This window comes from Mauremys mutica, chromosome 18 (assembly GCF_020497125.1).
Source record: "Mauremys mutica isolate MM-2020 ecotype Southern chromosome 18, ASM2049712v1, whole genome shotgun sequence".
NCBI classification, from domain to species: Eukaryota; Metazoa; Chordata; order Testudines; family Geoemydidae; genus Mauremys; species Mauremys mutica.
In genome coordinates, this window is record NC_059089.1 from 26,710,917 (window position 1) to 26,737,778 (window position 26,862).

The following is a 26,862-nucleotide window of genomic DNA, read 5'->3' on the forward strand; positions in this document are numbered from 1 at the left end:
GTATGGCCGCTTTTATGTTTTTATGTCCACAAAGCACCATATGGCCCAGCCGCAATTAAATGCCACATTTCAGGGCTGGCTTGGGGAGCAGGCAGAATCACCCCCAGCACTCACTGGTGGCGCAGCTGGGTCTGGGTCATTGCACTTCCCGCTGCCGGTGAGTGCAGGCTGGGCCCTGCTGCACTCCTCAGCGGGGTGAGGGTGGGGCTGGGATGGGGCAGGGGCAGAGCAGGGCTGGGGCCATGGGGAAGGGGCTGGAGCAACACGCAGCTGCGCAGGGCACCAGGCAATGCAGTGCCCCAAATTCCCTGGTGCCCTACGCAGCCGCGTACTTTGCATATGGGTAGGAACGGCCCTGTGTGCCCAGGCCCCTCCCCATGTTGAGACGCTCTGAGCTCCTGTATCCACACCTTTCTTGCCATCTCTGCTACCCCTCCCTATGCTGCACCATGCCAGTCACCAGCCCCTTGTGCCACAGCCTCTGGCAGGAGCGCTGCCACCGCCTGTAGATGCTTAGAGCAGCTTTCGGTGCAGGATAGGCCAGATCCATTGCGATGCTACTGGGCAGATATTTAAAAGTGCCCCGCCCCGCCCCTGCACCCAGTGCGTGTGGCTCTTCCCATCAAAGCACCCCACCTGGGTGCATGCCCATGCACATCGCTGGGTGTCAGTGCCAGGTGCTGCGGGATCATTGATCACTTTGCTGGGAGGGGTGGGTGGGCACCTGTTGTGAGGATTAAATCCAGTAAAGAGGACAGTGCTCAGATAGTGGGGTGGGGGTCTCTGTAAGTAGCATCAATAGACACAGGGTGAATTCTCCCCTCTCCAGAGGCCAGTGCTCCCACTGCCAAGGGAGGGGTTTCACCTGAGAGCTCTGCTCCTGTCCTTTGTCCCTAGCTAGGCACATTCCAACTCCCCCGGGCTAGGTCAGCCCACTACTCACCTCTGTTTGAGGAGTTTCCTGGGCACAACCAAAGGAATCTGCTCAAGGTCACAGCTCCAAGGGAGCAATGAGGCGAGGTTTCTGCCTGGTACGGGGGAGCACTTGGCTGGACAGCTGTTGAAGGCAGATGCCATGCTTAGAAATTCCCACTGCTGTGCCCAGAAGCTGGCTCCCATTGGTTCCCAGTCAGAAATAAGGCAAGAGACTTTGACTGGATTCCTCCATTATCTTCGCCAATCTCCCACTATTGTGCTCAGCTGGCAGAGAGAGCAGGTTTGCTGGCTGGGCTGAGTTCAGGGACCTAGGACGTGCATCCAGGCAATGCAGATCCCTCTCTGCCTCCTGAGTGCACCGGCTATTGGTGCCAGAGCCATTTGTTAGCTTTGTGAAAGGAAAATCTGTCACCGGCTGATCGTGGTAGGAGCAAAATTCCTGCCTCGAGCTGTAGAGAACCTGTGGTTTTTGAGTTCCCAAAGCCAGACGCAGGATTGTGCAAGGGCAAAAATGGCGGCAAAGCACTGTACGCCCATCCAGATCAGCTCTAATGTGCGGGTAAAGCTCGGGGTACCTCCCAAACCGAAGGGAGAAGTGAGGTGCAGTGGTCAAAGCGGGAAACTTGGCTTCTAGCCCAGATGCTGCAGGTGATTCACCCTGTGACCCGAATGTGCCTCATTCTCTTCCCAGCCCCACTGTCAGTGTGCAGGTGATGACATTTACCTCTCTTGGTAACGCCCTGGGAGGACGTCGGGTGACAAACAGCTGGCACGTGCCCCGTATTATTGCGGAGACGAATATCCAGCCAGCCAAGGAGAGGAGAACTGATGAGAAGTAGATTGCAGACAACAGAAGTGTTGGGCTGGGAAGGGAGGACTCTTAGGACCTGGGGGCTTCTCCGCAAGCCCCAGAGGAATGGTAAACTGGAAATGGCAAAGGGCTGGGTAGGAAAGTATAGCGCCTTTCCTAAAACGGTCAGGAGGCCAAAGTCTCCTAAGAAGCCAAAGACTGTCTGTCTAGTTCTGTGCACCCGCAAGGCTGCTGATTGAATGGCTGTTCTGCAGCAGGGAACTGTAATTGCCCGTAGAACTGGGGCTGTTGCACTGGCTTGGCTGGCATAGAATCCAAGCAGCACAAAGCATGGCCGCTGTGTCTTTATCATCACTAATGATTAGTAATTAGTGACGCTGCCTGGCTGGGGTGCCTGGCGCTGCCTCTAGGAGAAGCACCTTAAAGCACTTTACACCCCTGCAGGAGTTAAGGCTCACGGCACCCCAGGGTGGTAAGTCAGGACTGTTCCCTCTATTTTACAGCCGGGCAAATGGACCAAGACTTTTCATAGATTCCAAGGCCGGAAGGGGCCACTGTGATCATCTGCTCTGACCTGCCGCGTGACACAGGCCAGGGAACCGCCCCAAATCCTCCCTAGAGCAGAACTTTCAGACAAACATCCCATCCTGGCGTAATGGTGGCATGATGGAGACTCTACCACGCCCCTTGGTAATTTGTTCCAGTGGGTAATTGCCCTCACTGGGTAAATGACTTGCCCAAGCTAACGCAATCAGTTGGTGCCAGAGCTGGGCCGCTGCCCGGCCGGTAAGCAGCGCTCCCCGAATGCGAGGACATAGCTGCACGCAGGGAACGCTGACATTTCTTCACCGCTGATGGCAGAAGCCCAGAGCCTGGTACATGTTTAGGCTCCTAACTTCAATGGTAATCAATGGAGCTGGGCCAGAGTCCAGCCCGTGACTATTGCTTACCTGAACCTGAGGTGAGACCGCTCCTTGTCTTGCTGGGCTTGCAGTTTGGCCAAGGCATCCTGTCCGGCTCAGCATTTCCCCCCCTAGCGCACACCTCGGCCTGTTCAGGTGCGTTTGAGGACTTCTGAAGCCGGCAGTTAGACAAAAGGAGGGCTCTGTGCTGCCTCTGTCATGGAGGGAGACAATGTATCTGAGTACAATAAATATTTCCTTTCTGGTTTAAATATTCCGTGAACACAAAAGCTGCTGCACAATGTACTTTGTTTCCTAAGATAATTTGTGTCCCTGTCTATCTCACAGTCAAACATTCAGTTCTCAAAGGCCCCGATGACAGTTCCTCCAGGAAGATATTGTCTAGTGGGGATTGTTTTGTGCAGTGCTGTTTTTTTTCCTCCTAAAGAAGATTAAAAGGGGAAACCGGCAGAGATTGTGTTAATGAAAGGCCCAGTGCCTTCACCGAGGCCAATCTGCACACATTAACTCCAGAGGCGCGGGAACTTAGCACCCCCACGTTTGATGTGGGGCTTCACTTCCAGCCCCGCATGCTGGGTCCCAGCCCCGTGCCTCCGCTTCAGGCCCTGCACCCGGGGGTCCTGGCCACCGGCCCTGCACCTCCACTTCTGGCCCCGCACGTGGCCGAGGCGTCCCGGCCACCAACCCTGCACTCACCCCCAGCTGTGGCCTCAGCCTTGGCCCCCTTACCCCTTGGTCCCAGCTCTTGGGGAGCGGATGGACGGGGTCAGGGGACTGGCTTTCAGCACCCCCACTATTTAAAATGGTCCAGCACCATGGAGTAGCTCAGTTTTAATTTTTTTGTGGTGTCTTTGGTTCTTCTGAGAACTCCTTAGACTAGATTCAGGATATGAGCACCTACCGCAGATCCTACTGGGATTGGGACTGTAGAAATGCCTGGGATGGATGGATGATTGGATGTTGTTTTTACTTTGTTAAATCTGATGAAGCTTTCCTGGGATGTGGTTATGTAAGATTCACTGTGATAGCTGTAAGGGTTGATCTGGGCCATATCTTGCATTAGCAGGACTCTAGCAGCTCTTGGTCTCTGGCTGATGGTTTCTCTCCATGGGGAGGAAGTTGTGCAGGGTACATTGAATCTTTTATTTAAAAAAAGGTGTCACCGAGAAAGATCACAGTTTTCCCACATCTCTGGACAGATTGGCAAGGCAGAAATAATAAACCGCTGTGCACATCGACTAGTTCTAGGTAGTAAAACATAAACCTTCATGTGTACCAGCATCTAGCAGGATAGCGAGGCCCAGGGCACCTGCTGCTCGACTACTTTCCTTTGGGCCAGTTGTAGCAGCTCTGACTCCTTCCCCATCTAAGCCTGATGCTTCTCCTCCCGGCTCTGGTTAATCTGAGGCCATGTCGGCTCGGCGACACTCAGGAGAACGAAGACGAATCAGCTAAAGGGGTGAAGTCCATGTGCATAAGTTAAATCCGGTTAAACCCCAAGTAAAGTGACCGTAAGCCTTGTTTACACTGAAAAGTGTTTTTCCGATATAGCTGGATCAGTTGAGCCATATAGGGAAACCTCCTAAGGGAGATGCAGCTTAAGTGGCAAAAGGGAGCTTTGCTGGGCTTGCGAGGGCCCAACAGACTGAGCCATGCCAGCCAAGACGACACTGGGGCAGCTGTGCTGACTGGAGGGGTGTGATTTTTTCACTCTCCTACCTGACACAGCTATGCCAGAAAAACTGTCTAATATACCAGTGAACTAAGGCAATTTTACTCCTGTCTTAGCACATTCAGATGGGGTTTAATGTGCTTTCATTTATGTGCATTGGCTTCACATTTGTTAATTTGCCTTAACCTTCTTGGGTGCCCCTGTGCAGTTCTGGGTAAGTGCCTGAGCCCAGGACAAGTGATTCTCTGGTACAGTGCAGCACCGCCGTGCAGAGGTCACCACCGGCTGCACTTCCCGGGGCAGCGTATGCAGGGGGGAATCTTGCACTCTATGGACCCGCTCACTAAATCCCCTGGAGGAAGGAAATGTAGGCGTTGGGGTCCCAGAAGCACGTGCAGCAGATGTGTAAAGGTGCACGCACAGTCTCTCTGTCACACTCGCACACTTTCAGGCTAACCTGCATATTAACAGTCAAACTCACCCCTAGGCAGGTGCAGTGTTTCTTCTGCGGGGAGCCCCTGCTGCAGCCTCCACTGCCATGGTGCAAACAGGAGCTCTCTCTTGTCAGGCCTGCAGGCTGTAACTGTAAGAGGCGTTGCTTGACCCAGAGAGGAGCGAGTGCATGAAACCAAACAGCTCCTTAAAAGGTGCATTGCCCCTTGAATTGCTTAGCAACACCTCTTCAGCTGGGAAGCTTTGCACATCCACCTGCGCCAGTCTGACGTGCACAGGGCACCGCGCGCTCTGAGAATTGTGCGCCGCTGCTACAAAAGCCGCTTAGCCACCTTTTCGGATTTTCCCTCCCCTCCACGAGTCCTGCTGCAGCGCTTGAGCCCAGGCAGTGAGTTCTCCGCAGACTTGGGAGCTGCTCCATGTCTCGGGGCCCAGTGGCGGGAGGGGGGGGCCTGTCTCTCTTAGGAAGTTAGCCCTTTACAGCCTGTGCACATCGCTGCTCCCACCACCTGCTGCCTCCATTTGGCTGGCAGCGTGGAAACCAGCAGGCTGCCTGCGCTGCTCCTCAGGGGGCTTGCCAGCTTTGCCCAGTCTATCTAGGTACGTGTCTGGCCCCCAGCCCCCAGTATCTGAGCACCACTCAGCACAGCATCCTCATGAGACTCCATTGATTTCCACGCTCTGCTTTAACGGCACAGGCTGGCTTGGCTCTGAGTAGCCTCAGCGCCTGCTGCCCTCACGAGGAGAGGAGGGTTCACTGTCCCCGCCAGGCAGCAGCAGGCCCCAGGCTGGACTGAGCCCGTCTCGTGGTAGCATCACTAGCGATAAATGGCTCAAGGTTTGCTAGCCAGTCTCACTGAGAATGCCCTGCCCTGCCCTGCTAAGGGTTTGTGCGATGCCCAGCACCAGTGGCCAGCCCGCCCTGGCTAGAGTCACTGCTGCTTTCCCAGGGAGTTTAGAGACCTGGACCTGGTGGAGCAAGAGCAGAATGGCTGCTCGGCCTGGTGCCCCCTTCTGCTGCTCAGCTAGGCGGGCGGGCGGCAGCCTGGGCATCTGAGTTCGAGTCCTGACTCTGCCCCTGGGGGAACCCACAAAGCCTCTCAGGGCCTCTGTCCCCTCATCTATGCACTGACCCTTGACCTGCTTCAGAGGCGCTCTGTTACCTCTGCCATGGAACCCCTGAGAAAAGGACCCCAGAGCAGCTGCACCAGAGACAAGTCTAGGGAACTTGCAATGCTTGGAGCTGATCGGGGAGCTGGGCCTCTGCTCTCATCTCTTCTCTGTAAGAGATGATCTGGGTCAATGCAACTGTCTGGCACCAGAGCCCACAATGCTGGGTGCATTATCCAGGCTTGAGTGAGGGAGAACGACCCTGGGACAAGCTCCTCAAGGTGCTGCAGGTGTTTCAGAGGCTGGGTGGGGTCACACCCACCAGAAAGGGAGGAATTAGTTGTATTTTATAGGCAGGTTAAGTGATTTATCTAGAAAGCCCCCGGCAAAGATAGGATTAGAACCCTGGAGTCCTTTAAAGCTAGTAGAAATGCACGTGCATACACATACGCATGCCTGTCCCAAGCTGTCACCTAAAATCCACAGCCCAGCACCTTCTGTGCACTGCTAAGATTTGTGTAGCAGCCTCTCCGGTGCCAAGAGCAGTTCCTGTTGCATCCCCCAGGTGCCTGCACAACTCAGCTTTGCAATTCTCCCGGCTGAGCGGGAATGAGGAGTCCCGCTTCCAGCCTGACAAGCCCTCTTCCACGCCCCCGCAACTACATCCGTCCCAACAGGCAGCCCACTGCAGCTGGCCTGTTTGTGCGGCTGCAGTGCTATGAAGCACTGGGCACAAAGTCAAGTGCTTTCCGCCACACAAGACATACAATAATGCCCTAGCTCTGTGCTGCCTGGCCGACCCCAGGGTCGCTCTGACACAGCACAGCTCCTGGGTACATGGCCTGGTCGGCGAAGAGTGATGTTCAGCTGTACGTAACTTCTGGGGGCTGGCTGACGTCAGCGGAAGCAAATCGAGGCCAAGTGAGGCAAGAGGCTATCCTGAGGCCGACTCATTAGGCGTTGCGTAAAGCCAGCTCCAGCGACAGCAGCCATGACATTTCAGCCTAGACTTAGCCTGGTGCTGGTGAGTGTCCAAGGGGCAACAATCCTGCCCTGGCCTCTAGGGGGCGCTGCAACAGATTCGCTCCAACTCCTGTGCCAGCCAAACCTAGAGTTCATCATAAATTATACTGACGACAAGCCAGGAGGCTAATGACTTTAGCAATGGTCAAAACAACAAAAAGCAAAACATCACACACAAAAATTTGAAATAACTTGTTTCATTTTTTGAAATTTGTATTTGAATGTTTGTGTTTGTCTTCCATGGCTGAAATAAGAGAGATTTTAAAATGAATTTTTGGGTCAGTTTAGTCTCGCCCCCACATTTATTTAGATTTTTTTTTGGCATTTTCTTACTTTTAAAATGATAACGTTTCATCGCAAATGTTGCCAAACTGCGTCTGTGCAGAATATGTTCATGACGAAAAGGGGCTGTTAGTTTGCTTGTTTGAACATTTCAACCAGCTGTAATGATTATTAGCCATCTGATGATAGCACCTCCAGGCCCACACTGAGCCACATAGTGAGAGCCAGGGTCTGCCCATAATGCTCACGCTAACGTGACAAGAGTGCTGAGAAAGGCAGTGCCGGTAGCTTATTTTGCAGAGCGGGATCTGAGACCCCAAACAATGATTGCCTTGCCTAAACTCGTGCCGGAAATCAGACCAGAGCCTGGGACTGTAACCAGTGCGTCCAAGCAGTGGGCCAGGACTTTAACCACAAAGACAACCTTCCCCTCAAGCCTCCATCCTATTTCTGGCTTCTCTGTGATTATACTGGCATCATATTCAAAGCCACTCAAAACCATGATCTTTTACTAGCCACCTATTTTGCTCAGACTGCCTAGGGAAATCAATTAAATTAGCTCTATAAAATTATTAGCAGCAGATACAGTTTCTAAGCAAAGCTATAGCACCAGGTAAGATTAAGACCATTAAAATGGAAATATTATGGCCAACTTTTACAAAAATATTTAAAGCAAGATTATTACAACATGTGAGGAGCTAAAATTCTCTTAATTTAGAGCGGGACCCAGCTGTCAGCTACAAATCTCCAGTCCCGCTAGACGTTCGCGCGGCCTGCCCCACTCCCTCCCCCACACCTCCACCTGATATTACGACACCTCACAACAGGCTGTTCCCCTGCTAAGGACACAGTTCATGCTGAGAGGCCACACGTTTTCCCCAGTAATGAGCTCCTGCCCAGCTGTACAAAGCTACACATTAAACTGAATAGTCCACAGCGATTCATTACACCCCCATTACGTAGGGAGGGGTGGGCCAGGCAGTTCACAGATTTGTGCAAACAATAAGTAGTGTCTGTCTTGTCTTGGCAAACAAGAGCTCCACATCCTCCATCTCGTCAAGTGATGGCTTCATTGTTTCCCCGTGATAATTTCATTATGCCCTTTGAATACATTGTGTATGTTGCTAAGCCACACATAGCAACAAGTGTCTGCTTGTCTCCATGACCCACTCCTTCTGTGATCAATATTAAGCAGCGCTAACAAATCACAATATCATTAAATAGCCTTAAAAAATCATAATCTATTAATCTGAGGTATCAAAAGCTGACTGGACATCTGACTGATTCTCAGGAAAACAACCAGTGGGACTAAATACTGGCTAATATGGCCAGCAGAACTGCTGCAGGGTTCAGCCAGCCCAGTAGCCTGCTGCGCACAGTGCCTGGCACCAGCTGCTTTAGACTGGGCTGTAAGATGGCCCATGCTGGCCAGCTAAGGACTCACTTGCCAGGAGAAAGGTCGTCCCACCCACTGGCATTCAGAGGTTGCTGTCTGGCCCAAGGCAGGCGGGTTTATAGCCGTCACACAGCGACATCATCGCCAATGTCATTGTGGCAGTTCGCATTCCTATAACTGTACGGCGCTTGCCGCAAATCCCGCCGAACACATGGCCTCTGTGATAACCTGTGGAACTCACTGCCAAGAGGTAGTTGCTGTGGTGGTTTTTTTCAATAGTCCTTTCGATCAGTTAAAAATTGTTGCTTTTTAACTTCATTGTTATGCAAAAAAGTAACTAACAATAGCTCCCAACTGGTTTTCTCTAAACTGTAATTTTAGTGACCTCTAGGCTGTTATGAAACCCCCCTTCTTAGCCATGGCGTCTACCTGGGGTGGCGGTGAGGGGGGCGGCAGTGGCTGGGGGAGGGGGATGTTGGGGCGAGCTGGGGCAGTAGCAACTGACCAAGCCAGGGGAACTGGCTGTGCAGTGTGAGTCTAGGCTCCTGGATCCATAAATCTGGAAGCTTTGGGTTTTCAGGGCCACATTTGTGCACCAGATAAAGGCTAAATGCCCCTGCTGTTGCAGCAGCTGGTGCCCCCCCGGTATGTGAGTAGCCCAAGCCCCGTCTCTAGCAAGGGCCAAGCCAGGCCTGTCCTCGGTGGGATGCGGAGGCTGTCTGCGCGCTGACTAACGCACTCTCTCCTCGGATTTAGGGTTCTGAGAGGAGCTTTTCCAGGTGACGCCCAGCCCCGCCTCCCCCCAGGCTCTCCAAACTGAAGGCAGGTCCATGGAAGCCGGGCGCAGCGGCCATCTTGAGTTCCTCCTGGAGAGCCACAGCGTCCCACACCGTTGAACTTGTGTTTTTTACTTCTGGCACGTGCAGCTAAAACCAAGGCAGGCCTGGGGTATCCTGCCAGGCAGGAGGAGCCCCTGACCTGCTCCTCGCTGACCATTCACATGTGACCTGCTTCCCTTGCACCTGGCGTTAGCCCTTCTGCCATGGGCCGCAGCCACTCCTCTCTGGGCCTTGGTTCGGTAGCACCATGCTGCTCTGCTAGTCTGCCATTAAACGGGGAGGGACAAACTTGGAAAGCTTCAGCTAAAACACTCACCAGAAAGGCGTTTTCCCAACTGTGATTGGAACCCTGTTGGTCCGGTGAGGCTAGTGAGCAGAGCTACTCTCCAGCCCCCGGCCGGCTGGGTCATGTCCCCCAAGGAGAGGCGGGATTGCAGCCCCTTTCCTCACTTGGTGCATGCCCACTGAGTCATCAGAGACCTGGAAAGGCCTTGAGAAGTCACCAAGTCCAGCCCCTTGCACTGAAACAAGACTACGCCAACCTCGCTGTGCTACTGCCCCACTTCCCAGCCAGCTGCTGGCTCTGCCAGCTTCCCCTGCCCCCCAACTCTTGCCTGATAAAACAGCTAAAGCTCATAGGATTCCATACAGGGGCAAAAGCTTAAGTGATTCATTCCATGAAAATACCATGCAGGGCTCTGGAGAGGCTGAAGGCTCAACATGAGAGACTCAGTCAGTGGGACGTGGCACGTGGTGAAATGGTGGGTGTAACAGCAGGGCAGAGCTAGGTGTGGCTAGCTAGACTAGTGGTGTTTCTGGCTCACTAGCCTGGGCAAGACCCAGTCCTTTAATGTTGGTTCTGTCCTTCATGCACTAACTGGGCTGGAGGCAAAGAGAAGGAAAAGATAGTGCCCCCCCCCCTACCACTCACTCATCTCATGCCTGAGCGCGGCCCGTTAAAAGGCAGCACACAAAGTAGCCCTTGCAATGCACGAGCCCCCTCGTGTTCTGTACACACAATAAAACTTTCCCTCCCCTTAACTGCAATGCTTGTGCATTAGTCTCGCATTAGCCGGCTTTTTATTAGTGACGCTGCTGCTCAACCAGACGTTCTGGGCTTGCTGCAGGAATCGCTTTGTGAGAGTCTCTGGCCTGTGCCTTGCAGAAGGTCAAACGTGGGCCCCGCTGGCCTTACCGGCTATGAAGGGACTGTATTGCCCACACCTCTCAGGGCCGCGCCAGCCCACCAGCTCAGCACTGTTTCTCCAGCCCATGAGTCAGGAACGCAGTAAGGGTACTGCAGTCGATGGGCTGGAATAGTGCAGGCCTGAATTGCTGGACGGTCCCCAGGTTGGTTTGCTAGGGCAGCCCATGGCTAGAAGGCTGCCACTTGGCTGGCGTCACTTAGCTCACCGATGCGTGGCCCAACCAAACAGCAGCATTGACGCCTTGTGGGGTCTCCCTGAGACAGCCCCTATTTCGCTCTAATTGCAGGGGGCTTTATGTGCCCCCCCCCACCTCTGCCTTCCCCTTCCTAACATTCCTACATGACAGTGTGCTTAGCGCCTCAGCGGCTAGACCTCGCCTGCCAGCCGCCACCAGCCTGAGCAGAAAGCTGCCAGGTGTGTGGGGGCACAGGCCTAAGTACCACCCCTCCCCACCCCGGTTAGTGGCGAGCAGGTGCCTGTGTTTGCCAAGACACCCGCGTGCCTGGGCTCAGAGGTGTGGAGGCTGTTGGAGCCCAGCAGGGTCTTTTCCTGCTCTGCCAGGCTAAAAGCCAGGGGCTTGTAGAGGAACAACCACCACCCAAACCTGCACGTGCTTTGTCTCTTTGCATGGCTGGCATCCATGAGCGGCCAACACCATGAACTGCAGACTGGGCCGTGCAAGGGGTGTGCACAGCCAGACCAGCCCAAGTGCTGCATTGTAAAGGACCATATGGCTGCCCGCCACTGCCTTCAGCAAAGGAGGCTGGTGCACGGCGAGGCACCTGTAGTGTTTCCATCACCCCCCTGCAAGGGCTAGACGCGGGGTGCCTGGGAAACAGGCACGCTGAGACAGACTGTAGCTGGGGTGGGGTTTTTTTTGTTTGTTTGGGGGGGGTGGAGGGGGTCATTTTTAAACCAGCTAATTTTAATCGCCCTGCATGCTAAATTACTGAACTATCCTCATTCCTGCCCTAAAGGGCCGTAATGGCTGTCTAGTGTAGCACTGCTCAGAGGCAGCGGGGGTGTTATCCCGCTCTCGCTGGGCTTTGCAGCAGAGGGTTGCTGCTCCTATGTGCTAGGCGTAGAGCACACGTGCGCTCGGTATCAGTTTTGCTGAGTATTAGGGCTGAGTAAAGGCTGATTTTAAAGACACCAGGCTCTGTGGTTTGTCATTGTTTAGCCTCATAAAGAGTCACTACTGCATGTTACTGTGTCATGGGTTAACAACAGGCTCGGCCGGCATTCAGCCCACGCTAGCGTTACCGGCAAGGCAAAGCTGCCGCCAGGCTGTGGCTGACACCTGTGGACCTGGCCCAGTTTGCATGTCCAACAGCCAACTAGACGGGACACTTCGGTCCCATCCAGCCCCCGCAGTGGCTGTTACGTGCGGGCTCATGTGCTACGCCAGCCCCCAGCTGGACAGTTGTTTGCTGAAGCTATTTAGTCTCTGCTCAGTAACACAGTTAATCACCGCTAGACATTGCCACGCACTGAATGGAGCTGTAACGAGGCCGTCGAGTCAGCGCTGGAGCGGGCCGAATATCCCGTCTCAAAGGCCAGCTGAGCCATGGGCCCCGCTTTTCAGACCCCTGGCAAAGTAACCAAAAACTTGCCCTACACAGAGGTTACACTGAGCGTTACCGACGCAGGCCTTTCCAGCTAATGGCCACCTCCTTCCCAGCAGACTATGGTACAGAGGGGAACTACACTGTGTTTTATGGGCCTGATTCAGCAAGGCACGTTAAGCATGGGCTTTGCCCCACCCCCCACTCAGCAACGCAGGGCTTTAAGCATGTGCTTAGTTGCATTCCTGAATCAGGCCCATAGAGGCATTATTACCTAATTCGTTCAGCTGGTACCCGGATAATCCCAGTGCTGAGTGAAGCCCCAAGGTTCAGGCAAACTGAGAGCCAGGGCCTGTGTGGCTCCTTGGACCCAATTCAACCCTCAGCTCTAATTTATTTTTCCAGCTAAGGTACACTGCAGAGGAACCCCAGGCAGGTAGCATCAGGGTTGAGCACTGTTTAACGTGCTCACTGCCCTTCAGTTTGCATGGAGTTGAAACCCAAGAAAGTTCTTTGCTCCGCTGCAGAAAGCAGTAATGGAACAAGATGTGACAGCAACAGCAACCCAGCAAACAGGAGTTAGAAATACATTTAAAAAAAACCCACAGAACCTGTATTTTTAAGTGAATTGCAAAATTTATTACAGTGGTTTGATCCTGACAAGAACATTGCTAACAATCTCCTGCCATAGACGGAATGGAGAGGGTGAAGGAGGGGAGAGAGACACTTAAGGACACTTCTCATTTTCTGAAAATAAAACATCTTTTAACGCCCAAACCATATTCCCCAGCTCTTTAAATCCACAAAGTACAAAGTGAAACTGAACCACAGACATGGAAAGGAAAATGCATTAACATGTCGAAATGCAGAAACAAACATGCTCATCTGCATCTAATAAGCTTCCAGAAAATGAGCTGCTTATAGTCACAAAAGTCTGCCAAGAAGGTACGCAGCAGCAGCAGCGCACAAGGCCTGCAAAGCGCCAAACTTCAGAAGCCACATTTCTCTGGGTACAAAAGTCCACTCTAAACAAGAAACAAGCACCTGGAATGGAAAATATATCGGAACCCACCTGTTACAAAGGGCCGGTATTCGCCAATAATATGACCTGTGTTGCCAGGGAGCACACAGCAGTGTCATTTAAGCCTGGCCTGTGCTGGAGCCTGGGGAAGGGCCAGTGCTCGGGGAATAGAAAAGGACAGTCGAGCTGAAGTAACCAACCTGGCAGCAAGAATAAAGCACCTTCTGGTTTTACCTTGCACTGCTAACTAACGGGGGGAGGTTGCTGCACCCAAGGTCAAAGGGGCTCGCTGGCTTGTAGCGTCAGCAGGTCTCACTTCCCCGGGTGGGAAAGCTCTATTAACTGACACGGGAACATGCTGCCATCAGACAGATGCTCACACCGTGGCTTGAAGCAACACACTGCTGGGTGGCCAGGGTGAATCTTACCCAGCAGTGGAGCTGAGCCGTCTCACCGTTGTGCTGTAGGTTATGGCGCGGGTCTAATTACTCCCAGCCAGAGGAAGCAGGCAAATGGGGCGTGGTGTAGAAACCCTACTCACCAGCTCAGGAACCCCAGGGCAGCCTTTATGCACATGGCCGGCATGCGAGGTACCTGTGGAACATTTGCACTATGGCCTCTAATTCAGCTGCGCACACAGCAGAACCAGCGAGCAGAAAGACATCCCTTTCTGCTCAGCTTCTCTCTGGAGGCTAGACACCCTGCAATGACTTGAACAGCACGACGTGCAGAAGTGCTGTTGCCATTTCATTACCCAGCTGCAGAACCCCTGGACCGGGTCTTTGTGCCACCTGGTCCTAGAGTCCTCCAGCAGGGTCACATGCTTAGCTTTGACTTCAGTGTCCACTAAATAAAAACATGAGTGAGCCAGGAGAGGCGCAGTGGAAAGGCTACAATATGGTGCAGATGGGCACAGTGTAAAAGAACCTGAATAGAATAGACCAAACAGAGAAAATGGTCAAACAGGACTGACTCCGCTAACAAAGTGCTCAGATGAGTTGCTGTATTTGGCTACAGCCAAAGGGTCCCCAGACCCATCCCATGGGAAGCATTCCCGAGAGTACCCACAGAGCAGCTGGTGAGCTGTCGCGGTGAGATATGGTGAGAAAAAAAGTCCTTTGATGGTTACATCTTTCCCCCTACTCCATTTCCTGTGACGCATCTCAGCCCTGTTCATTCCTGCTAATTCTGCCATCTCACACATCCCAGGCATTATATGGAGAAATCCAGTACATGGGTTCAGGAGACTGTGCTTCTCGATTGACTCTCCGACTGGGCGACTGCATTCCCCAATTGCTTTGTTCCCTAGATTTCAAAAACACTCGGCTGCTGGGCCAGTCGTAGCACTACCAGCAATGAATGGCTGAAAGGGGACATTCCGGGGTGCTAGCGGAACAAGCTGCTATGAGATGAGGGCCAGGGGTCACCCGCCTTCCTGTTAGACACAGAATCGTTCAGTAAGTCATTAACTGCAGTCCTGCTGGCTAGGAAAGCTGCCTTAAGAAACAAGAGGGTCTGGCCCCAGGGTGAGAAAGCACCTGACTGCTGAACAGGGAATGTTGTGATGCAGAACAGCAAGGGAAACTGCAGCTGGAAACCTTCCAAAGAGAGTGAGACAGGTCTGGAGGCGGGAGAAAACCTTCCTGGAGACAGAGGCTGAGCCAAGAGATGGGGCCAGAGCTCGATGGAGTCACGAGCTTCTGTGCTGAAACGTCAGCGTCAGGGCCAGCCTCTGCTCCCCACTCCATGGTGTGACTGGCACTGCGCTGGATGGTCACTGGCATGCCTGGGCGTAGCAGGTCAGCGTGCAGGGGCCTACCTGCGGCTAAGGGCTGAGCACTGCAGACATAAAGCACAGTTTGAAACTCCAGGATGACACCCCTTCCCTGGTGCCCTGCTCCCCACCTGCTGCAGGCAGCCTCCTGGACACTCATTAGCAGGATGAGGCAGAGCTTGTAATCGCTGCTGTGCTGGCCTGGGGATGGGGGCGGGGTGAGTGCTGGCCCTCCCTGTTACACAGCCACAAAACGTGAATAAACAGCACTTTAGCCAGTCAGGAAGCTGCTTAGTCAGAAAAGGAGCCTTTGCCACCCACCCCTGCACATACAACCAGCCATGTTCAGCTCAGTGACAGCCCGGTGCAGTTACACCAGGGAGGAATTTGTCCCAACAACCCTGCTCTCCACCCTGCTTGGACTGAGGGTGGAGTCTGCAGTCTGCACCTGCGCTTTACCCCACGGGGAGTGGGGTCCCCAGATGAGGGCAGCTCGTGGGGAAGGGGGTGGCTCTCTACTGTCCAGTTCCCAGTTCCTTCCTGTAACAGCCTCCCGAGTCATGTAACGGCAGGAGTCCATCAGCCCGGACAATCCCGTCCTAGGGGCACACTGGCCTGGCCAGCCCGCCAGCAGCTTCCAGGCCAGAGGGGCTGCAGGACACAGGCTAGGAGACGCAGGGCTGAATGACTGGCTGACTCAGCACTTGGACACTATGGGGCTGTGCTGTAATATTGACCTGAGAGGACAAAGAGATTCCCCAGTCAGAATGTGACCAACACTCTGCTAAGGCCCCCAGCGCTGGTCAGCAGGCCTGTTGCTGCAGCTACGCTCTGGCTGTGGTGACACAGTGATCCCATCTCAAGCACTGTCTCCTGACCCAAAAGGGGACTCTCATGGCTTTCCTGGGCTCTGGGGCACACAACCCCAGGCTCCCCTGGGTCACAGGGCAGGAGCAGGATGGTGATATGATCATTTCTCCTCCCTGGATCTAATGGCTGGATTCAGGAACATGTAGGTGGTTGCATTTTCCCCAGTACTATGTCCATTCCAGGGGTCTCTAGCATCTCCATTCTGCAAACTATCCCACAAGGCAGTCTCCTTGGCCAATCCCTGCAGCCCCATTGCTAGCTCCACAAAGTGTTTCACCCCCAGGGAGGTGGCGACAACCACAGAGCATCATCTGGAGAAGCCCTGGCCTGTCGGAGGGGTAAAACCAGCAAGGTACCTTTTTACCTCTCTCTCCCACCCTTTGCAAGTGGGGTCCTGAGATGTTTGTGGGCAGAAGGTGAAGGGGCAGGGTTAGGGCAGACAGCTGCTGAGTCAAAATGAGTCAAAATGAACATAAATAAGAGAAAAGCCATTTCTAAGGTTTAATCCTCCACACCCCGGAATTTGTGTTAAGCCAAAGAGATGCTATGTAGAAAGGGAAAGCCAAGTGTAGGCCAGGCTATGCTCCCGGAAGGGCAGTCCACCCAGACTGGAACATATGCGTCTTAGTGCTGTTAAACCATAGTTACTGTATATTAAAATAAATCATCTGAACCCTTCCAATAGTACTGGTTAAATATAATCACCGGGCGAGGCGGCGATGGACAGCAGTGCTGCTAGGCCAGCCCCCCAGCTTCCTTCTGCCTCTCCTGCACGCGCCCAGCAGGGAACGTCTCTGAGAAGCTCTGTTACGAGTCTCTTGTCGGGACGAGCCACACTCAAGTCCGCTTGGCGTGCAGCATTTCAATGAGCAGGTTGTTGCAAGGCACCTCCCCGCTCAGGTGCTTGTGGTAGAGGTACTCCTCGGCCTGCATGCTGAGGGAGCGGATCTCAGCCAGCCGCAGCAGGAGCTGACGAAACTTGTCCGCGGAGTGAGGGTAGTGGCAGACGGTGTACTCCAGCAGAGCTGCGTTGGCTTTCTCCTGAGCATCCTTCGCCAGGCTGTGGTTTTCCAAATATTTCATATCTGCAACAGGAAAACAAAAGGCAGCGTCTCGTGAAATGGCACAAAGCGCAGCCCTGTGTCACACTTCCATCAGCACACATTATGGACCCACAATGCACCTAGACATTGGTCTCTAAGAACTCTGCACTGCTGCTCCAGACAGCAGGTCTTCCATTCCCAGGGTGGCTGCATGCATTACAGTGGAGATGCCCACACCTTGTGCTCTTCTGCAGGGACTTTCCTATTGTTGTTTTTCTGACTCACCAGTAAAAGCGATTAAGTCTAGAAGAAGGTGGCTGCTCTTTGCGTATGGAAAAGCATAGCATTAAGGGGCAACGGGATCCTGGGAGGAGACAGGAAAGACTAAAGAACAGCCACACTTACACCCTTCTGCTTCCACCTGTATCACCACCACTGCAATGGTAGGGCACTGACTGTGAGACACACCCTCCTCTGATCCCTGCTGGGTGCGCTAAAGAAAGATTAAATCCATCTAGTATGCCACAGGGAGGACGGAAAACTCGACAACCCCCGCCCCATTCAGCAACGAATTTAATGCTGAGCATGCGAGCCAGTTCTTACGTGTGTGAGTACTCTACTGAGAGGCCATTGCTGGCCAAACAATCCTTGAAGCTGATTGAATCTACTAGCACTTTTGAGACAGAGAATTCCAAACACTGATCTCCCAGCAAGTGAGAAATGAAGCCCTGCTCCATTGCCAAGTTCCCATCAAATCCTGACAGTACCAGGGGGTGGGGGTGAGGGTGGGGAGAAGGAGTTTTGGGGAGCATTTCTTGTGGACAATCCCACAGGCCCTAGTAAGGTGGTGAAGCATGTTGGCCACACACTTGGGAAGAATGCTGGGCAGTAAATGTTCATCAAAGAGTTTTCTCTAAGAAAAAGTGTGAAAAAAACTTGTTATGCTTTTTCACCTGTTCTGCTTGACTCGTGAGAGTGCATTAGGAACCGGCTTGGATCTTGAGGAAAGAGGCTGTTTGTGAGAGGGAAGCGCTTTGGGCTGGAGGGAGGGAACTAGCAAGGCCACATAGGACCAGCCTTGGGGTGGGTTTTAGTGTTCACTTAATCAATCAGCCCCCGAGAGAAATGAGCATCTGCAGCAAGGGGATGAAGGCACCAAACCATGAAAATGGGCAAGTCATAGCAGGACTATCCAGCCGAATACAAAGCACTGGGAAGAAGAGCAACTGGAGGTGAAAACATTCAGCTTAACAGGGGGGTCAGTGTGTGTGTGTGGGTGGGGGGTTTCTGAGATCCATGGAATTGTTCTTATACCATATAAGGGGTGGGGAAAACCTGCTCAGGAAATCTGCCCCTTGTTATAAAAAAGAGGAGCAGAAGACAGATGAACTAGAGGACCTTATGGACCTTTTCATCCCTCATGCATATTAGCAGCACCATGGAGAATACTGCAGAGCCATCGGGATACAGCCAGAATCCAGGCAGCTAAACAGCTGCCAGTTCAGGAAGTCTGCAGATTCTAGAGCTGATGAATTTTTAATGGCTGCTGTGGCCACTTCCATCTCAGACAGTCAAAGAAAATCTTATAGGCCTTTGGCCTTAGAGCTCATCCATTTCTGAATGGCTATGAAAAGACTGGCTTAATTCCCTGATAAACCTGGGGTTTTCAATGTGGCAACAGAGCTCAGCAAACATAGTAACCCTGAGCCTTTATGCCTCGCAAGTGTCTAAACAATTCTCCGGTAACACTGTTGTTGCCTGGAACTGGCCTTACTGAAATGCAAGGCAGAAAGCTCTCTGGTGCGGAGCCACCACCTAGCTACTGAGAGACACAGCTCCTAGCACACTGAGCCACATAAGCATCCACAGTTTATCCTTATAATCTACAAACCTTGCCGTGGGGTTTAAATCAATCAGACCAGGATGCTGCCCTGATAAAAGATCATGATAAAAAAATCACTTAAAAGCATTTTCTTCTGTTTGTGAGCGAAGAAAACACAAACACACACCCTGGCTTTAGTCTGTCCCTCTGCAAAGAAAGCCCTAATGGGGCTCATGCCTGACGGTAATCTTATTTTCCATATCAAGCCACTCTTCAGTCAGGTATTTCCCAGCAGCCACAGAGACCCATCTCACTTCCATGATCTGCAGCTATGCTATCTTGGACTGTCACCTCATAAGCCAAGCAGGGTCAATCCTGCTCACTGCTAGGAGGCACCTCTCCCTCCAGGACTATGCTGAGCCCAGTGCTCCAGTGGGATGTGTTCTGATGGAGGTACCACCTTTCAGGTGAGCTAGACCCAGAGCCTGGCCACCAATCAATATTAAGTGGCAATTTGACAAAAATCAGGGTGAGTTATCCAAATGTCAGCACTTAATTGTGTTCTAGTCAGATCCCAAGGGAGGGTTTGGCTTCATTGAGCTAATCTATATTTGCAGTTCATTTCTCTTGTTCGCTCGCTCTTACACCAAGGCCATGTCTGCACTAGTGAGCTTACAATGGCACGGCTGTACCGATGCAGCTGCACTGCTGTAAGATCGATCGTGTAGCCACTCTATGCCGATGGGAGAGAGCTCTCCCGTCGACGTCATAAAACCACCTCCACGAGCAGCAGTAGCTATGCTGGCGGGAGAAGCTCTCTCACTGACAGCGCTGGCCACACCACCACCTTTTTTTCCCACACCCCCTGAGCGACATAAGTTTTGCCAACACAAGTGGTAGTGTAGACATGGCCTTAGTCTTTCTGGCCAGTCCAGGTCTGCCTTTAAGGGGTTTTACTACAACTCTTCCCAATGGGTAGCAGGATGCTAGTCTGGCACTTGAAAATACAAAAGACTTGAGTTTTCCATTTTTGTTCGGCTACTTAATTTCATTTTTTAAATCTAACACGTTGAAATCTGGGTGATGTGTGGATTTAACAAAGGCTTTGGTAAAATGGCACTATACATACTCCATGTTATTAGGCCATTACAGAAGTACACAATGATCATACCTCAGAGGCCACTTACATGAGAGCCTGCTATAGACATCCTCACTGAAAACATTTGGGCTAATGGAGTTAACAGGATTGCCTGTACTTGGTGGAGCTGCAGCAACAATTACCATGATGTCTGATAGCAAATCTTTTACGTCTGTGTGCATGAGAGGGGGCTCCGCAACCAGCCCCTTTAGGTTCAAGTTCAGATGAGAGACAGCAGCTCAAACTTCTCGAAGCTGAATATTGTGAAGAGTCAGAATTGGGTACAGATTTGAAGCATGGCAGTTTGGATTGTTCAGGCCCAGAGGTTTCCTTCTACCCATTATAGACACTATTAGATCTTAGTCTAATAAGACTCAGCAGTTCCCTGGAAATGCCTTCATGAGAGACTGCCTCAAACGTCTGTAATACAAAGGAATCTGTAATGGAAATTGCCCAGGGAAAGGACTGAGCAAGAATACACAGTGATTTACTGGGAAAAGATTAGGGTACAAATTCCAGCAGGGGGTTGGACTAGATGATCTCCTGAGGTCCCTTCCAACCCTGATATTCTATGAAAATTCTGTTAACTGCAGACGTTTTTTACACCAAGACTGAATTTGGCTTTAGAGCCGCAGAAAAGTAGAATGAGTTAATGTTCTACCCAAATGGATTAAAGACTTTTAAAAATATATTATTCAGATGAGAAGCAGTGATGGCAAAGGAAGTCTCTTGGTATGTGGGGAGAGAAACACAATCAACAAGTATGTGGTTCTGAGATGGATGAGCTACTGAACTTCTTCCTGGAATCTGTCTCCAACAAGCAAAATAAAACAAAGTCTGGAATAGACAATGGAGACGGGTTGATAAGAGGCAGGTCATAGAGTACTTGGAAAAGTTAAATATATACAGATCAGCAGGCCAGTAGGATAAGCACCCCAAGGCTTTTGGCGAATGAACTCAAAAATTGGATACCATCGCTGGAACTGATGGAGAATCAGGCTTAGCAAACCAATGGTACTACTTGTGTAAATGTCTATTTGAGTGAGGGTCTACAGGACTGGCCCCTCCATGATGGAAAGGAATGCAGCAGATACAATGTAGCTGGACTGTAGCAAGCACTCGATACAGAGTCTCACACATTATTACTGCACAGATGTTTTCAGCTGGTTTTGATGTGAGCAGTTGCATGGAATGAAAACTGGCTGAAGGGCCCTAGCAAAGCACAGTGACACAATCGGCTCTGCCTCGCAATGGCTACAGTGCCCACTGCCCTTCCAGAATCTTTTAATTTTAATAAATACCTCTACATGGGCTGGAAAGGGAAATCGGAATCAGCATATAACTGAAATTTGGCCCCAGTTCATCAATGCCGCCAAGCATGTGCTTAAGTGCCATTAGGCTTCAAGGTAAGCAGGTGTTTAAGTGCTTTGTTGAACTGGGGCCTAAACTGAAAGGAGTTGCAAGCTTTTTCGGTAAATATCTATCATGTAGGCCTATCCAGCTGTGGAGCAGTCTTACAAGGGAAGTGGCGGAAGCCCCACTGCTCAAGTCAGATGAATAAAGCCCATAAGAATATGCCATAGGGAACAATCCTGAACTGGCAGAGGGCTGGACAAGGCAATGATCTAATGGGCCCTTCCCATCTCACTGTTGCTTTGTACTGTGTCATATAGTCACAAAGTATCTGAGATTCTGTATAACACACACTTTATCAGATCAGAATTTCCTTTTCCCTCCTGTGGCACATTTGTTCTTAACGCGCCTGTCTCTGTTATATTAGAGCATGTTGTTATGAAATCTCTTTATCTGCATAAGGTTATTGTGAGTGTCATTTAAAAAAAAAGAAGTTATATTGATAAATGTCAAATCTATACCCTGAGTTGGCTCAACAATAGCTAGTTCTACTTGATGAACTCACCTGGTTCTCAGAAAGACCCTATTCACTGGTTAATTGAATATTTGAATAATCTTTTCATTCCTGCAATGAATAAAGAATGTTGTCCAAATAACATTGACTCACTTCATTTAGAGACACTGCAGCAGTTGCAAAGACTCTGTCCTGTGACAAAGCAGCCCATCACACATACAGCTATGCCTGGGATTATTTCTATGCCCTCAAGTGTTCTTCCTATTCACGGCTCCTTTTGTTTGGGAGAAGCTGCTGATAAATTGCAAACGCTTAAGGGAATGTGGGCTATAAAAGCCTCTCTTCCTCCCCTCCCCAAGAGGAGCTGCTTCATGAATATAAGTCATGAAATCGAATGATAGGTCAATCCATTAAGGCTCTATTAAGCCCTTCTGTAGAACAAAGCTAACCTGTGCTGTCCTCATAAATATTGCTATTTTGAGAAGCCCTAATTTTAATTAAACCTCTTTACCTGCTCAGGAGAGAAATCTATTTAGAACTCAAATGGCAGCCTCTTGTGTCTGTGGCGTTGGCTTTGATTGTGCTGTGGCAGAGTGGTAAATGTGGAAATTCTCTTGTTAAAGGCAATTACATCCTACACGTAATATGCAATCCTGTTCGCTACAGCTGAGCCTGCGAAGGGCAAATTATACACACAAAATGATGGGGTCTAAATTAGCTGTTACCACTCAAGAAAGAGATCTTGGAGTCATCGTGCACAGTTCTCTGAAAACATCGGCTCAATGTGCAGCAGCAGTCAAAAAAGCGAACAGAATGCTGGGAATCAGTAGGAAAGGGACAGATAATAAACAAGAAAATATCATAATGCCACTGTATAAATCCACAGTACGCCCACACCTTGAATACTGCGGGCAGTTCTGACCACCCCATCTCAAAAGAGATATATTAGAATTGGAAAAGGTGCAGAGAAGGACAACAACAATTATTAAGGGTATGGAACAGCGTCCGAATGAGAAGAGATTAAAAGGAGTGGGACTGTTCACTTCAGAAAAGAGATGACTAAGGGGGATATGATAGAAGGCTATAAACTCATGACTGGTGTGGAGAAAGTGAATAGGGAAGTGTTGTTTACCCCTTCCCATAACACAAGAACTAGGGGTCACCCAATGACATGAATAGGCAGCAGGTTTAAAAAAAGACAAAAGGAAACACTTCTTCACACAATGTACAGTGAACCTGTGGAACTTGTTGCCAGGGATGTTGTGAAGGGCAAAACTATAGGTTCAAAAAAAAATTAGATAAGTTCCTGGAGGATAGATCCATCTATGGCTATTAGCCAGGATGGTCAGGAACCCATCCCCAGGCTCTGGTGTTCCTAGACCTCTGACTGCCAGAAGCTAAGACTGGACAACAAGAGATGGGTCACTTAATAATTGCCCTGTTTTGTTCATTCCCTCTGGGGCACCTGGAACTGGCCACTGTCAGAGACAGGCTACTGGGCTGGATGGACCATTGGTCTGACCCAGTCTGGCCATTTTTATGTTCTTATTGTTCCAAGTGAACTTTGCATTATGGAAAGAAAAAGTTGGATTTGGGGCAAAATGAGACATAGGAAAAGACAGCATGTTGTTGCACATCCTTCCTAGAAAGCCACAGAGAAAGAAAGAAGAAGAAGAATGTAATATACTTAGCACAATGCACAGCAATACAGGTATGTTCCCATCACTTCTGGGAAGGCATCATTACTGTTTGCTCTAAGCATGCATTGGAGACAGGATTTTAAACCGCAGCCACCTTGAAGCTGGGGCTTATCACCTTCAGAGCCACCACTGACGTTTCAGCCACAGGAAAGGCAATGGGAGCTCAACAGAAATGCCCATGCAGGAAAGGAATCAGCCAAGCTGAGGCTGCTGTTCCAGTGCCTCCCATGTCCCAAACGAGGAGCAGTGGCACCAGTCTGGGAATGTTTCCTCTGAGGATCCTGACATGGATTGGTTTGTTGACACTGGCTTGGGCTGGCAAAGCACCTCACCCTAATAAAACACTGCAGCCTTCTCTAGTAATGGCCTCCAGCCCTGCAAGGGACTGTTGCCCTCCTACAATGACTGAGGATGCTACTATAGGATTCCTATTATGGCCACAGCCAGTGTGGAGAGCAGGACCCCGGGATACTCCACCACTACATCTGCTCCCACTGAGGGAGGGGAAAGGGGCTAGGGTCTCCCCCAAACTCCCATCCCTCCTTAGATCGGCTCTGCCATCTCAAGCCACCAGCCCGTTTATTGTCCAATCTGGGCTCTGTTTGTGTCACAGCCTTATCACTGTTTAAACAGCAGATTATCATATTTAATTTTCTTGTACTTTAAAACAGCTTTTTCAAAAGGAAACAACTGACATAGAAGATTATAGACGTGCTTTCGGGTGCCGGGAGCGGCTCCTTCTCATCAACTTTGGGCTAAGCCTCGATCACACACAGCCACCCTGAAGGCAGGGAAACCACCTCATTCCTGGAGCCCACTGCAGGATCAGGGACTGAATATGTGTCTGATCACCAGCATTTCCAAGCAGAGCCCAGTCACACAAAGATGGGAGATACAGAAATCAGTATAAATCAGCCAGGTTTGAATAGGGGTGGCCTGCTGAGCAGCCCAGTTAATCGAGATATATCCTAGAGCACATCTGTTAAAAAATAATCCTATCTAATACCTAATTGCTATTAGGGTTCATAAACCCCCATGTACCAGGCCAGAATTTAGGAGTGGTACAAATTAGCCCTACTTATATCATTCTAATGTAACCGTTTACTCTGCTCACTGATCTCTAAAGTTGCTTTTCTTCTGCCAAAGCTATTAGAGCAAATTTTGCCATCAGCTACATCCATGCCAACTCCCCACCTGTGGCATTGCACAGGCAAAATTAAGCCTATGGTCTCTGAATGCAGATGAAACGGGGTTTTGTGAAATACTGTGGATCATACTCTAACACTTCTCTCTCAGAGCAGAATTAGCTGATGGGAAAAGTGAATAGATCTTTTAAATAAGCACAGGTAGAGTCCCTAACTGGATCAGACCTCAGTCATTGTGTGCCATAAAGCTGCACACTGGATATTTTGCAGACATGGGAATTTGCTAGTGTTAAATTCACAGCTGGAGAAATTCTTATGGTATTAAGCCCTGAATGTGCCAGGAGCATAACCACGTACTCTTGGTCATCAGCAAAACATGGCTCTGGCTGTGATTTCCAAAAGGGCCTGAGAGACAGTTAGGAAACAGCATTGGCGGTGGGAGCCTAACTCCACAATAGACCAACGCAGCATGCAACGGTGTCATGATAATTAAAGGTGTACAATGCACATCTTCTGCCATGAGACGTTCCAATATTGCCAATCCTAAGTGTGCAAAAATCATGACTGGACCACCCCAAAGTCAGGAGATTAGCTTCAAAATCATGATTATGTAAAAAAATAATAAATGTGGGGTTCTTCTTATTTACTTTCTGGCTTTAGAGCTTTTAAGGTGCACACAGGTCATGATTTCAAGCTCCTCTCCACAACTCTGAGGGCTCACAACTCTGATGCTCACATAATCAATCACTTGACTCCCTGAGCTGGAGTTTTAAGAAAATCCCAGCTATTGTGAGACTTGTGATAAAAACAGGAGCGTTGGCAATGCTGGTTCTATGCATTAAATGTGCACAGAATATACCCCTTGGACTGTATCTACCTCTTGATTTGTTCCCGGAACAACAAGCATGTACCGGTAAATATTTTCATTCAATGGAGAATATTTGTGCTCATTAAAGCTCACAAAGTGCCGAGAAGTTAGTGATCCATTTGACAGTGAGGGAATCAAAGGTGAGACCCATTTCTAAGAGCAATAACCTCACAGCATTTGAGCCCATTGCCTTTGTAATATAAGGCACACAACTTTACTACACCACATAGCTTGTTATTCTCCCCTCCCACCGTGACGCCTCACAGGGAAGTGGCAGGAGAGATTGGCTCAGTTTGCCAAAGTGAGCAATCTTGGGCTGACAATCTGAGGCACCTTAAATGGGCCTGATTCTCAGGAAGTGCTGAGCACTTGCCCTCTGAAAAACAGGATCCTTTGAAGGTGCCTCAGACTGACCGCCTCCCCCTCACCCCCACCCCCCCGGCCCTGGCACACCTTTGGGGGCTGTACAATGAACAACAACGAGACCCGTGTTTCTAAGGCGAGAGGGAACGTGAGGTACTGGGCTGAGGTGAGCTCTGCGAGCTCTGCAGCCAGCTGTGAGTCTGAGCAAGTCACTTCCCCCGTCCATAACCCGGGGGTAAGGATCCGTATCGGCCTTCCCGCAGGCCGGGGGAGAGTGGAAGGTTACTCGGAGCTGAGGAATGGATGGAGTGGGGGGAAGGCTGGGGAGGAGGGAAAGGTGCTGATGAGCTAACTCAAACCCACAGGGATGACACTGGCTCTGACAGAGCTACGCAGAAGCTTGGCAGTGCCCATGGCACTTCACCCAGGCAGGGCCTCCAGGCGCACTGGGAGGATGCTTGCCCAGCAGATGCCCAGGCTGTACCTGTTTGGTGGCTAAACAGAGGCTGTCAGTCCCCAGAGCCGCCCACCCACCCCCAACTCCACTTCCAAAAGGCGCATGAGAGAGAAACGCCGCTGGCCCCTGCCAGGGGGACGAGGCAGCTCAGGCGGGCGCTCGGCCTGGCGGCGACGGGACGATAGCCAGGCGAGGTGCTCAGCCTGACGGGACGATAGCCAGGCGAGGTGCTCGGCCTGACGGGACGATAGCCAGGCGAGGTGCTCAGCCTGACGGGACGATAGCCAGGCGAGGTGCTCGGCCTGACGGGTGCTCGGCCTGACGGGACGATAGCCAGGCGAGGTGCTCGGCCTGACGGGACGATAGCCAGGCGAGGTGCTCGGCCTGACGGGTGCTCGGCCTGACGGGACGATAGCCAGGCGAGGTGCTCGGCCTGACGGGTGCTCGGCCTGACGGGACGATAGCCAGGCGAGCATTAGACGCCTGCACCTGCAGCAGGATCCGTTCCTGTAGCTGCGTGTTGCTATGGTAACTGCGGCAAGGGGTGGGGCTTTCGAGAGGGGAGGGGAGGCCAAT

At 51.1% G+C, this 26,862-nt stretch overlaps 2 protein-coding genes across 4 annotated transcripts in view; one reads left to right on the plus strand and one right to left on the minus strand.

Annotated features, from left to right (window-relative positions):
* ADGRD2 (adhesion G protein-coupled receptor D2) overlaps positions 1–11,502 on the plus strand; it is a 63,986-nt gene extending 52,484 nt beyond the window's left edge. Inside the window, exon 26 of the mRNA XM_044992691.1 lies at positions 9,363–11,502. Coding sequence (XP_044848626.1) covers positions 9,363–9,370 — 8 coding nt within the window. The 3' untranslated portion in view covers positions 9,371–11,502. The remainder of the gene's footprint in view (positions 1–9,362) is intronic.
* Positions 11,503–16,360: 4,858 nt separating this feature from the next.
* NR5A1 (nuclear receptor subfamily 5 group A member 1) overlaps positions 16,361–26,862 on the minus strand; it is a 59,629-nt gene continuing 49,127 nt past the window's right edge. For all 3 annotated transcript variants that reach the window (XM_044992912.1, XM_044992914.1, XM_044992913.1), the window contains exon 7: positions 16,361–16,968. In XM_044992912.1, the coding sequence (XP_044848847.1) occupies positions 16,721–16,968 (248 nt within the window). In that variant the 3' untranslated portion in view covers positions 16,361–16,720. The remainder of the gene's footprint in view (positions 16,969–26,862) is intronic.